This window comes from Mesoplodon densirostris, chromosome 4 (assembly GCF_025265405.1).
Source record: "Mesoplodon densirostris isolate mMesDen1 chromosome 4, mMesDen1 primary haplotype, whole genome shotgun sequence".
Classification (NCBI taxonomy): Eukaryota; Metazoa; Chordata; class Mammalia; order Artiodactyla; family Ziphiidae; genus Mesoplodon; species Mesoplodon densirostris.
Window position 1 is genome coordinate 133,405,929 of NC_082664.1, and position 14,235 is coordinate 133,420,163.

Genomic DNA, 14,235 nt, shown 5'->3' on the forward strand with positions numbered 1-14,235 from the left:
AAATCAATACATGCTTGACTGAGCTCCAGTGATGAAAAGGCCAAATGATTCCTAACCACGTGGAGTTCCTGGTTCTCAGCACCCATCTTTGGAGGCGTTCCAAGCTCTCTGATATATTCAAACAGTCTGACCTGTACCTATTGATCTCCTTCTGACAGAGGAAGAAGCTAAGCACCTCAACTTAAGGTAAGTGTATGGATTGATCACAGGCTGAAAGTTGGTGCCTATGTAAAGATCTGTCTGAATAATTTATTATTAAGGATCCAGAAAATTAGTTAGGCAGCAAAGCAGATGTTCTGGGCCTCCTCTGTGAATCTTTTCATCTTACGTCCCACATCTGAAGGCAAATCAGTCAGATTCCAGCCACCCACTTCCTGTCTGCTGTCCATTGCTCCATTTAATACATGCCATTCTGCCTTGGTTCACGCTTAACTCTGTGTGTGTGTGCGTGTGCGTGTGTGTGTGTACGCGCGCGTGCACGTGTGTGTGTGTGAATGTGTGTCTGCCACTGAACTGCAAACTTCTGGGAATCAGGCACTGTCACCATTTGCCTTTGGTTAGTGGCAGTGGTATGCTGGTAGATGCTTAAAAACAAGCTCCCTAAAGAAAATGAGTAAGCTCTGGTTTGTAGCATTTGCCAATTTCCTTCGTAAATGTTCTCACTATGTTGATTTCAGTCTACCTACATGATGTCACTAGATGCAGAGTCAGGAAGAGAGAAGGAGTTGCACACCATTATATAGTACATCCACCACCACACAGATGCGAGAGATGTTGATAACCTCAAGAGCATAGATAACACAAAAATGCCATAGAATAAACAGGAAGTGATGTGTTTTGCATATTTATTACCTTTGCTTTTAATGTAATTTATTTAGCTGCATATTTATATAATTTTTAATAATGTCTAGGTCTAACAATCAGCTCACAAAATTATCCAGAATTCAACAATTGGCCCCAGGTCACCAGCGGGTACTAGGAAAACAAGGTTTGCTGTTAAAAACACCACCACAACCAAGAGTGAAAAATCTGCTGGGTCTGTTTCTCCTACTAAAGTGGTGTTTTACTATTTCTACTAGGGGAGGCATCCCCTTCAAAATAAGAATTCAAGTTGGCTCCTGCTAAGAGAGCATCTGTAATTTTACAGCATCCACTAGGATTTTGCTGCAAAAGGTTGGCCTCTATTGTTTTTTTTTTTAGTGATGACAGAGATGTAGGTGTAGGCACATCTATCGCTTGGATATATGGGACAAGAAAGTGGAAGGAATCAATGATAAGTTATTAAATATTCAGCTGTAAACTATGTGGTTCTGATGCCACATACACTAGGTGCAATGCTCTGTGCTGGGGACACAAAGATAAACGGGACTGGAAGTCTCCTGGTCTGCGGATCAAGGGTGGACTCCCTGGAGAAGACACACTTAAGAAGTCCAGACAAGAAGAGGGGCAGGGTTGAGGAGAGAGCCTGGTCCTGAGCCTAAAAAGAGCTTGGTTTGTTCACTGAACAGAAAGAAGCCTGGTGGCTGGTGTGCACTTGGCAAGTGGAAAAGGGGTGTGAGACGAAGCTGGTGGGTGTTGGCAGGAGCCACGTCACCCAGTCCCTGTGAGCTGTGTTGAGGATTTGAAACAATTGGAAATGACTTTTTGAGGTACTCGGAGCTTACCCCTCATGATACTAACACTGTGTGACCCTTGCTCATTAGGTAGTAAACTCCTGCAGGGCAGCGCCAGGTGTCCAAAGGGCTAGCACAGGGTCTAGTCCATCGCAGGGACAAAAGGAAGTGAATGAATGGATACGTGCCTGCCCTCACCCCCCTTACGGGTTTAGGTCTGGGCTTCAGGCTTGAGCTGACTTAGAGGAAGTACTTCTGACTGAGCTGGACCTGAGAGCTGCTGGAGAGGCTCAGACCCCAGGACTTCCTTGCTCTTGAGGATGAGGGACCAACGCAGCCACAAGGAGACATTTTCCCCTGGATCTCTGCTTTCCAGGACCTCTGGGAACTCTTTAAGGTCAATGGATTTGACCCAAGTCCTCATAGGAACATGTGTCACTATGACAGGCTGAGACGGAACCTGGGCTGCAGAGGTGAGCCCTGTTCCCCAGGAAGAAGTGGGAGCCTGTGCAGTTTGGAGCTCAGGTGTGCCCTTCATTGCTTCTCCTGTCCCCACAGGTATGTGTGGGATGCTTTCAGGGGTACTAAGGACTTGCATGCTCTTCTCTACCACTGGGCTTTTGCACCTACTGCTGAAGGCTGACACTGCCCCTCTGTGAACTAAGGATGCTGAATTCCCCAGAATGTAAATTCCCTAGACTAGAGGAAATTAGAAAAAAGAAATACTTTACATTTACTGATCCCTGCCTCTGTGACAGACACTATGCTAGGTGCTTTATATGCTTTATTTTATCTATTCTTCAGAACAATGCCATGAAATAGATGCCATTATTATTCCCATTTTACAGAGAAGAACCCTGAGGCATCACAAGGTCAAAAAACTTATTTGAGAATGTAAAGCTGGTAAGTCATAGAGCAAAGACCAGATCAAGTGTTTTTGATGTGAAGCCCATATAGTCAAAGCCAGGTCTGTCTGACACCATGCTGCCATTTAATTTTGGTCCTGGAAGAGGTCACAAAAAGTCACTTTTATCCAGCATCCCCAAATTTCCCTGAGGAACAGGATCACATGGGAGTACTTGTTAATCATGGTGCTTTCTAGGCCTGTTCCATGGGGTTTAGAAATGCTTGAGTCTAGGATGGGGTCCTGGGATTTGTACTGATGTTTAACAAGGTGATTGTTTCCAAGGAAGTTTGGGAAACGCTAGGGGGCAAGAATGACCTGTATGCACTTTGCTCAGGACTGAAGCTCATAAAAATCTTGGCCCGAACACCTATCTCTCCACAAGTGAAGAACTGGCTTTACTCTACATGGAGACATTAAGGTAAACATTAATTTGGGAAATTAATTTGTTGAAGTCATATGTGCAATCAGAGAGAAGGTGGGAGAGTGAAAGAGCACCAGGAGACCAATCACTGGTGAGTTGTGTAGCAGTAGTATCTGGGGGCAGATGGTCTACAGAACAGCTAATGCATTGATCTCGGGTGGGTTCTGCACATTTCCTGAGCCTTGGTTTTCTAGCCTGTAAAATGGTGAGAATAATATCACCATGATAAAAGCGTGAAGATTAAGGGAGAGCACAATGGTCAGTGTCAATTCTGGTCCCACACTGCCCAGGTTCATGTCTCAGCTATGCCACTTCTTCTCTGTGTGCCTTTGGGCAAGTTGCTTAACATCTCGCTGCTTCAATTTCCTCTCGTGTAAATAGGGCATAGAAATAGGACCTACTCACAGGGGTGTTTTAAAGACTTATTGTAAAGTACTTAGCGCAGTGCTAGGTGAAGAGCAGGTGCTCTGATAATATCTGCTAGATTTGTATCAGACTACCTGGCACATGGTAGGTCCTAATGTGTATGATTTTCCCTGGACCTAAAAGCCAGGTTGAGCACACTGATCCTTCTACCCTCTGATTCTATTCAAAAGTGAAAAGTGCACATTGGCTTTTCAGTAATGTTTTTAGAGAAAAGAGCAGAGGCCACCCAAAGAGAGTTATTTCGACTCTTGACTCAATTTTACTCTGGAGGCTGAAGTGGTGAAACAGGCACCCCTGGTTGTTGTCACTGTGGAGCAAAGTCACTTCTCTTCTCTGAGCTTAATTCCTTCATTTATAAAAGGTTCCTTTAGCTCTGAAATCCTATGAGTCGATGAAAAATACTCCTTGAACCTAACCTTCAAATATCAGTCACTTTGCTGGAAATTCTGGGACTGGGGAGAAATCGCCAGGCAGATTGGGTCGTTACGACTTTCTCCTGGCAAGTAATCTTTTTCTTTAAGACCCCTCGGTCATATAGATTTTCAAACGCACCTGGCTTTGCTTAGCTTGTCCTCCTGAAATGATGGTCTTAATCATAAATTCTAATTGGAATGGGATCCACCTCAATTTATTCCTAATGCCTCAGAAAGCAGAACTGTTTCTGGGAATACATTGAGATGGATTCTATTCCAATTAACACTTTGACTCAGTTAAAGTGTTGTTAACCCACTGCTGTCCTCTGATAACCATCCAATTCATAGCTGGCAAGTTGCTGGCCTCACCAGAGCTTGCAAGGAGATGAAAGCTCCCTAAATATGGTCACCACTTTGAGTGGCATGGACTCAGTTCGTCCTCTCCACCCCAGTCCTGTTCCCATCTCAGCAATTCGAGGGCACTCGGTTAGCTTGCTTTAAGCTGCGATTGAGGTAGGCTACTTTCTCTAAATCGGAAGTAGAATGTTTTCATCTAATTCAGACAAATTCCCCATTGGTCAGGGTTCTCCAGAGAAAGAGAACTGATAGGATGTATACATACATAGAGGGTGATTTATTTTAAAGAATTGGTTCATGTGATTTGTAGAGGCTGGCAAGTCTGAAATGTGTAGTTTAGGCCAGCAGGCTGGAAACTCAGACAGGAGTTCTGTGTTACAGTCTTCAGGCAGAATTCCTTCTTCTCCAGGAAACCTCAGTTTTTGCTCTTAGAGTCTTCACTTGACTGGATGAGGCCAAAGGTTATGGAGGGTAATCTCCTTTACTTAAAGCCAATTGATTGTAAATGTTAATGATAACTACAAAATACCTTCACAGCAGCATCTAGGCTAGTGTTTGACTGAAGAATAGGGCACCATAGCCCAGCCAAGGTGACACGTAAAAATTAACCATCATAGATTCCACGAATTATATTTACAATCCCCAGGAAGAATTTGGAGATTCGGTGTAGAGAATGGCAGCAGACGTGAGGCACTGTGTCTCAGGGTCACCCAGTGCCACCCAACACAGAGGGCTCAGTTTTTATGTTAGATGCCCCTTCCACACCACACACTTCACATAGTGTCTCCAGGTATGTTTTCCCAAGGTGGGAGTCAGGGTGCTTTGTTGGACAAAGGCAGGGCCACTTCTCTTTGACAGTCCAGTAATGTAAGGTTCATAGTAATTCCTAAGCCCACAGATGCCAAAGGAAGGAAGAGTAGACACCAGTTACAGATTTCTGTAAACCAGTAGGTAAATATTCATGATTGAACACCCAGCCTGGCAGGCACACTTGGGAGATTTTGACCAAAATGGAGCCTCAGAATTTTCATTTCCACTGGGCAAACAGGAAAATGAGATAATGCAAAACTGATGTGTGTGGAAAGCACAGTGATTGGGCATTTACATCTATTTAATTAAGGAACACATTGTAACCTCTATTTACTTCTGTTTAATTAAGGGATTGCTCATTTTGGAGGAGATATCATGCTGGGCCTTCTACTACTTTTGTGATTCAAAGCTCAACTAAGGATGTATGGGAGATAGTTTGGTGATCTTAGCTCAGTCCCTGATGGCAAGAGCTTCCTATTACAAAGCCAGTAAACTATGCTGCCAGACTTGCGAAAAGAGAGTCAGGGGGCTTATCAAGAAAATGATCTCTTCAAGACACAGGAAGTCATTCGTGAGAAGGTATGTTATTCTAGAACAATTCTGATCAAAAGTTAGAACCACAATGCATTTCTTATTTGAGTAGGAAAAGAAAGAGCCAAGGAAAATTATTAGAGCTTTAAACCTCCTAACTTATATGAAATTTATTTAGCATTTTTTTAAATTGAAGTATAGTTGACTTACAATGTTGTGTTAGTTTCAGATGTACAGCAAAGTGATTCAGTTATATGTGTGTGTGTGTGTGTGTGTATGTGTGTGTATTCTTTTTCAGAACCTTTTCCCTTATAAGTTATTACAAAATATTGAGTATAGTTCCCTGTGCTATACAGTAGGTCCTTGTTGTTTATCTATTTTATATATAGTCATATATGTTAATCTCAAGCTCCTAATTTAACCTTCCCTGCCTTTCCCCTTTGGTAACCATGAGTTTGTTTTCTATGTCTGTGGCTCTGTTTCTGTTTTGTACATAAGTTCATTTGCATCATTTTTTAATATTTTTATTTTATTTTTATTTTTATTTGTTTTGCTGTACGCAGGCCTCTCACTGTTGTGGCCTCTCCCGTTGTGGAGCACAGGCTCCGGACATGCAGGCTCAGCAGCCATGGCTCACAGGCCCAGCCGCTCCGCGGCATTTGGGATCTTCCCGGACCGGGGCACGAACCTGTGTCCCCTGCATCAGCAGGCGGACTCTCAACCACTGCGCCACCAGGGAAGCCCTGCATCATTTTTTTAGATTCTACATATAAGGAATATCATATGATATTTGTCTTTCTCTGTCTGCTTCACTTAGTATGATAATCTCTAGGTCCATCCATGTTGCTGCAAATGGCATTATTTCATTCTTTTTCATGGCTGAGTAATATCCCATTGTATATATATATATATATATATATATATATATATATATACACACACACCACATCTTCTTTATCCATTCATCTGTCGATGGACATTTAGGTTCCTTCCGTGTCTTGGCTATCGTAAATAGTGCTGCAGTGAATATAGGGGTGCCTGTGTCTTGTTGAATTGTGGTTTTCCATGGATATATGCCCAGCAGTGGGACTGTTGGATCATATGGTAACTCTATTTTTAGTTTTTGAAGGAACCTCCATACTGTTCTCCATAGTGAGAGAACAAATTTACATTGCCACCACCAGAGTAGGAGGGTTCCTTTTTCTCCACATCCTCTCCAACATTTATTATTTGTAGACAGAGGTTTATTTAGTATGTTGACCAAATAATTGGTCCTGCCTGGGCAGAGGCAGAAAGGGTAAAGAGGGAAGACAGAAAGTGAGGGGATATGTTTTTCTATATACATGATAGTTCCCATCTTAGTCAGGTGTTGTTGATGATATTTTTCTCCTTGAAGGAGGCATTTCAGAGCTAAGGTGACTCTTTCTTTCATCTGACATTTTATTACATTTTTTGCCTTTGCTCCAAGAAGTGCCCCAAGAGTAACTCTATTCTTTTTAAGTTCAGTTAGTCATGATTAAGTGCAAGAGGAGAATGCAAGAAGAGCTACAGTATTCTGGAAAGAATTAGGGAGTGTGGAGTGGGGAGAGAAAGGTTTGGAATCTCCACCCAACTTGCCAGCCCCTGATCACCCAGCTAGATCTGCTATATCCCTACTGAACATCACCATTTAATGTCTGCTTACATACTAGCTGGCTAATGAGACAGAGTGATCAATTGGGTACCAGCTTCCTCCCTCCACCACCAGAAAGCAAAAGGACCTGTTCACAGTGGTCTCCTAGAGATAATGCTCTCTACTCTTAAGTCGAAGCAGAGAATGAAATGACACCAGGCAAGGAAATACTACCTTGATTGCTAGTTCTTTTTGCACATGTCTGAACTGTAACTCCTCTGGAGCAAGGGCCACACCCTATACCCATGTGACAACCACCCAGCACCTCGCCAGTGCATCGTACATTGTGAGTGCTGAATTCATACAGAAAGGATAGGGTGAAGGCTTTGCTCCTGTAAAGTTGCTTTGTTTTTTCTTAAATTCACTGTACCTTCCTCTGTCACTCCCTGGAAGGCCCTACTACTCCCTCATTTCCCTGTATCCAAGCCCAGCCTTTTGCCAGGGCCTAGAACAAGTCCCTCCCATTCCACGGTGTCTTTCGGACTTACCTGACCTTAGCAAGGAATCCTGCCTCCCAAGACCTGCCTCCCCTGATGACTGATTTCCTGGTTGGTGAGGAGCTTGTGGTACTTAGCAGTTTTTTGTTGTTGTTGTTGTTGTTTTTATATATATCCTGTCTCCTCAACCAGATACTGACTCTGTGTGTGACCTGTCACCAGATGCTCCTCTCTGCACACCGCAGCCAGTGCACAGCCCTGCTGGCATGATGCCTCATACATCACGGGCTCTCAGTTAGTGTCTGTAGTTGGTAATGGATTTGATGGCTCTCTGACAGGCTGAACCATAAGCTGCTCAAGGAAAAGGGCCAAGCCTGTCTTGTTCAATATTGGATTCCTAGTACCTGTTATGGGAGCTGTTCAGAGAAATTTTTATGAATCCAAACATTTTACAAAGAATATGTTACACGAATAGTTGAAGAAGCTTATGTTTGGAATGCAATGCCTTGCTGCTAAATCTAAAATCATACCTTGAATGCACGTTAGTTACTGACTACCTAGGCATGTGAGGAAGTACTTTCTCTTCCCTAAAGAGAGACTGAATTTAAGCTAATGTATAGTGTCTCCAGACTTCTGACTGGAGTGGTAATTCAAGAAACTTTTTTGGGGGACTTCCCTGGCGGTCCAGTGGTTAGGACTCCATGCTTTCACTGCCCGGGGGCCCAGTTTTGATCCCTGGTTGGGGAACTAAGATCCTGCAAGCTGCACAGCACGACCAAAAAAAAATAAACTTTTTTTGAGTTCTACTACCTCAAGATACTAGGCTAGACATGGCAGGAAGGAAGAGGTGGGTGAGACTCATCCTTAACCTAGAAGAATTTAAAGTCTAGTCGCAGAGTTCATCAAAGAAGCCAGCAAATGTTACAGGATAGAATATAACATGTCATAAGGAACAAGCAAAGAGCTGCGGAAGAAAAAAAAAGCACATGAGGTTGGAAAGATCAGGAAAAAATTGATGGACGTGGTGACGATTAGGAAGGGCAGAGTTCCAATAGGCAGAAATAAAGGAGAAAGGCATTCCAGACCAAGGGGGGAAAACAGTATGTGCACAGGGATAAAGGGTACAAAAGGTTATGATGCACTCAGAAGAGAGCAAGGGGGTCAGGGAGCACAGCGAAAAGAAATGTTGGAATTGAGTTGGGCAAGTTAGGCAGCGGTCAGGTTGTAAAGAGCCTTGCCTGCCATGGTAGGGCAGTTGGAGAATATCTTGCAGGCAGGGGAGACACTTCTTATGGATACCAAAATATTCTACTCCCAGCAATACTTTTAGCTCTCCTAATCCACAGCTGAAAAAACACTAGTACTACTCAGTGTGCAGAAATGGAGATATGCTCATGAGTCTAAATCACAGGGTGAATTCTTAATAAGCTTTCAACCCTGTCCTATCAGTAGTTTTTTTTTTTTTTAATTAATTAATTTATTTATTTATGGCTGTGTTGGCTCTTCGTTTCTGTGCGAGGGCTTTCTCTAGTTGCGGCAAGTGGGGGCCACTCCTCATCGCGATGCACGGGCCTCTCATTATCGCGGCCTCTCTTGTTGCGGAGCACAGGCTCCAGACGCGCAGGCTCAGTAATTGTGGCTCACGGGGCTAGCCGCTCCGCGGCATGTGGGATCCTCCCAGACCAGGGCTCGAACCCGTGTCCCCTGCATCGGCAGGCAGATTCTCAACCACTGCGCCACCAGGGAAGCCCCCCCATCAGTAGTTTTAAGGGTTTCAAACTGTGCTCAGTGAAATCTTGGAGTTCTACAGAGGTTTGCCTGGATTCCATGGGAGTATTTTTTCAAATGGTGGAAATCTTTAGCTCTTTTTCGTGAAGGCACAGATTGATTTATTGGTTATAGTATAGGGTGGCGAAAGCCCATTGTTTTTAATTACAATTCCTTTCTAATCAATTGCCATTGACAATGGCATACAGTCAGTGGTTACTGTATGCTGCTGTATAAGGTTACAGTCGTGAGGAAAGCAAAGAGGTTAAGTCTATTATGGATTTCCTAGAGCCTAGTAAGAAATTACAGTGCAGAAGAGTCCACAAATTAGACTTTACAATCTTAGGCAGTGTTGCAGAAACTGTCAGCTATCCACCTAAATCCATTTTCCCCTTCCTCCATGGTATTACAGTTGTAGTCAATCTTAGTTATGCTACATTCCCCAACCTCCCTTGCATTTAGGTTTGGTCATGTGACATTCTTCTTGCCAATAAAATGCGAGCTGGATGCCATTTCTCTATCTGGGCTTTAGTTAAGCCTCCTCCACATTCTCTTTTTCCCTCCCTCTGGCTGAAACCTGGACATGGCTTAGACCCATTTTCATGCAGCTGACAGTCCTTGACTTTGCTTAATGACTAAACTGTTATTATTTGTCCTGTTTGACTGTTTTCCTTTCCTTCTGCATTTTCTCACTTCTCTGATTGAATTATTCTTTGACTAAAGTTTCTCTACAGACAAAAGGCAGGTGGAGGACATGGGGGTGCGGTGGGGGGAGTCCTGTGAGGAAGGCCCCATAGGGTCCTGCTCGATTACATTTCTCCAAACAAGCTGGATATTATGATACCACCTTATCTTTTTTTTTTTTTTTTTTTTTTTTTGCGGTATGCGGGCCTTTCACCGCTGTGGCCTCTCCCGTTGCGGAGCACAGGCTCTGGACACGCTGGCTCAGCGGCCATGGCTTACGGGCCCAGCCGCTCCGTGGCACATGGGATCTTCCCGGACAAGGGCACAAACCCGTGTCCCTTGCATCGGCAGGCAGAGTCTCAACCACTGCGCCACCAGGGAAGCCCCCATACCACCTTATCTTTACTCAAGCTTGCCTCTCTGCCTGATATGCCCTTAAAGTTCCCCTCTTTCTTCTAGGATGAAATTCTGCTCATCTCTAAAGCCCAGATCAAGGGTGACCACCTATGAGAAGACTTCCTAGGTTCTCTCCCCTTTCTCTCTTTCCCACTCACCTCTGTCTCCATAGCACTTGGTGTGAAGTGCTGGGGGAGCATCTCTCATAGCATATTTCAGTTAGTTGCTGTTCCATGCTAGATAGACCATGAACTACTTAAAGGCAAGGACAAGATCTTATTCGTCTCCATCCTTTGTTCTTGGTCCACACCTGACATGGAGCAAGCTGCGCATAAATAGTTGTTGAATTAAATGAGTGCCCATTCCCAGGTCTGACACACTCCCTGTACCCAAGGGAATGGAGCCACTTGGGTGAGGGGAGGGGTGGGTCTGAAGGCAGCCCCCCCCTGCTCTGTGTAATTATCCCCTTCTAGTGAATAATGGGGCTTCAGCTCTCTGTCTGATTCTTTGATGAAGATGAAACTATTTAATCAGGTTTGGTTGCTCATCTCATCATCTTCCCGCATCACACCCCTCCTGACAAGTTCATTAACTGGAAGAAAAATTGATGACCTCGTTAGTTCTGCACATTGGTTCACTTAGGACAAATTGGAGCTTTCGAATGTTGTTCAACTCTGACCCATGGTGGCACAAGGTCTCACTCTCAGGACTGTTTGGATCCACTGTGCCCTCAGTGCCTTCGTGTAACGGGTTGCCCAGGACATTTCTGTTTGAAATAGTGTCTTTTCCAATGTAAATCTCTCTCTCTTAGGTTTCCCCTCATCCTGCTCAGTGAGGAATACACCACTTGCTCACCCCCCCACCTTGAAGGTTTTCCTCTCTGCCACTCATGGAAATCTTCTCCTCCAGGGCCTAGTTTACTTCCGGGCCCCACACCCATGCAAGAAGCATTCACTGCATCCCCAGGGTCCTAGCTCCGGTGAATCTGGAAGCAGAGCACGTTGGGATCTCAACCAAAGGACCAGGAGAGGAGGAATAAATCGAGATCACAGGAAAGACCTGGAGAAAGGCATGTGGGAACGGGGGCTGCCGACCACTGCAAGCCTAGCCAAGGATGTGAAACGCTGAGTGTGCAGCAGTGGAAGCTGTGGCTGGTTCTGGTGCCGTCCAGGGCACCCATCTTGGCAAGCAGAGCATAGCGGACAGAATAGCCTGGGTGGTGGGTGTTCCTGAGGGTCAGGGGCAGAGGCTGAAGGATTGTGGTCCTGGGAGATGCTATCCTCTCTTCCTCAAATGTTTTTCTTTCTCCCCCTCTAACTTCAGCCTATTTGCCTGACAAACTCCTATTCAGTTTTCAAAAGCCAGCTTTTTCTAGAAAGCCTTTCCTATCCTCTTCCCTGATGTTGTTGGTCACTCCTTTCTCTGTGTTAGCTCTCTGTCTTGAATACGTTTTTATTTTTATTTTTTACAAACATTTAACACACTTTATTGATTTAGGGGCCAAACAAGGCAGCATTTGGACAGTTAAGAAAGGCACCTCATTGAAAATAATACATCACAGTGTTGTTGAGTGATCCCAGTCACAGGATTTGAGGATGGAAAGGACAATCTTTGGATAAGGTCGCTTAGGACACTTGTTCATTTATTAAAAAGGGTCCTCTCACACGACATGGATGGAGGAAGGCAAGAGTGTAGGACTGTGGCATATGCTGGGTGGCTGTCGAGAGCTTACCCACGAGAGCCGGTGGGCTGGTACATCAGTGGTAAGTTGGGAAGGGAGTGAGACCGGCCTGCCCCACCTGCCCCATGACTCCAGTAAACCTGATTTGCTGAGCCCCTACCCCCATGAACACACTCTATATCTCTTTCAAATGGGGAGATGACTTTTTGATCTCATGGTATGGGGAACCAGGGTTAGTAGTCAACTCCCGCCCTGTTCCAAGCTACAGGGCAGACAGGACAACAATGTGATTTCCTGCATTCCTGGGCTGACATGAGGTTCTGATAAAAGCTGAGGTCTTAGGGCGCTGGCTTTAAAAAATATCGTCACCAGTCTGGAGTAAATGACAACGTGATTCCTTAGAAATAATACTGCAGGGCTTCCCTGGTGGCGCAGTGGTTGAGAGTCCGCCTGCCGATGCAGGGGACACAGGTTCGTGCCCCAGTCCGGGAAGATCCCACATGCCGCGGAGCGGCTGGGCCCGTGAGCCATGGCCGCTGAGCCGGCACATCCGGAGCCTGTGCTCTGCAACGGGAGAGGCCACAACAGTGAGAGGACCACATACCGCAAAAAAAAAAAAGAAAAAAAAAAAAGAAAGAATACTGCATCTCCCTGTTTCTATTTATACCCTCCAATCAGTGTTTTTAAAAATCAATTTTTCCCTTTGCTTATACTTTTTAGGACTCCTACTCCATGGAAAAGGCATTGCTTCACTACAGCACTGCTGCTCTTCCCATTCTCCTCTTGAGCCCTCACCAATCTCCCTCTCCATCCTTGACCACCCCTCCCCTCTGCCCAGCACCTAAGAGCAGGGATCATGCCGCAGGGTGATGAGCAGTGGTGCAGTCTCGCCCGGCCTTCTGTTACTAGGATGTGGCTTTGGAGAAGGCTGCTAGGATGCTTGCAAACACAGCGTCAGGGGTCTGGGATGCGTCGATGGCAGAGTGGATCCCCCGTTTACTGTAGTACTCCACCAGCGGGGCAGTCTGAGTGTGATAGGCCTCCAGGCGGACTTTCAAGGCCTTCTCATTATCATCTGATCGGCGGACCAAGGGTTCCCCGGTGATATCATCTTTCATGGGCTCCTTTGAGGGGTTGAACTCCTCGTGGTAGGAACGGCCACTCTCGGGGTGAATCAGTCTTCCTGTGATTCTCCGGATCAGCAGAGAGTCTGGGATGCTGAATTCAGTCACAGAATCAAGCTTCTCTTTCCTCTTCTCCATGAGGTCATCAAGCATTTCTGCCTGCCTCACAGTCTGAGGGAAGCCTTCTAGAAGAAAACCATTCTTGCATGGAGGTGTCTCCAAATTCTTCTCAATGAGCTCCACCACCATCTCATCGCTCACCAGTTTCCCGGCATCCATAGTTGCCTTCAGCTTTTTTCCCAGCTCTGAGCCAGAAGCCACCATGGCCCTCAGCATGTCCCCAGTAGCCAAATGGCAGACACAGAAGTTTTCAGTCAACTTGGGTGCCTGGGTACCCTTGCCGGCTCTGGGTGGCCCCAGAAGCACGGCCCAGATGCCTTCAGGACACTTGAACACATCTTTAAAGCTGCATTTGTCACAGTGTTGTGATTATTCATTAAACGTAGGTTTCTTCCACTTTACAGAGAGCTGTTGTGAGAACAGATTTTCTCCTGTATCCTCAGTGCCCAGCACGGGCCCAGTGGAACCTCAAAGCTCCTGCCCAAGTTCAGCGCTCAACTTTGGTGATACTGGCAGAGTGACAGGTAATGAGGTAAACTGAAGCAGAAGGCCAGTCTGATGGCCTGGACCAGCACTTTATCTTTTTAAAATGTTGACTGGGGCTTCCCTGGTGGCGCAGTGGTTGAGAGTCCGCCTGCCGATGCAGGGAACACGGGTTCTTGCCCCGGTCCGGGAGGATCCCACATGCCGCGGAGCAGCTGGGCCCGTGAGCCATGGCTGCTGAGCCTGTGCGTCCGGAGCCTGTGCTCCGCAACGGGAGAGGCCACAGCAGTGAGAGGCCCGCGTACCGAAAAAAAAAAAAAAAATTGTTGACTGGGGTTAAATGTTTTTCACAGATGATAATGTTGTTGACACTTTCAGCTGCTTCTTTCCACT

General features: G+C 45.5%; 1 protein-coding gene across 1 annotated transcript; it reads right to left on the reverse strand.

Moving 5' to 3' along the window:
- Positions 1–12,932: 12,932 nt before the first annotated feature.
- Positions 12,933–13,682, reverse strand: LOC132487554 (adenylate kinase 2, mitochondrial-like). The gene has a single exon (XM_060095271.1). It carries the CDS (start codon positions 13,573–13,575, stop codon positions 13,021–13,023), a length of 555 nt encoding a protein of 184 aa, XP_059951254.1. The 5' UTR covers positions 13,576–13,682; the 3' UTR covers positions 12,933–13,020.
- Positions 13,683–14,235: the final 553 nt, after the last annotated feature.

What these genes read in the sequence shown, in the direction of transcription:
- LOC132487554 (XM_060095271.1), bottom strand. Translation starts at nt 13,575, where the DNA reads ATGCTGAGGGCCATGGTGGCTTCTGGCTCAGAGCTGGGAAAAAAGCTG.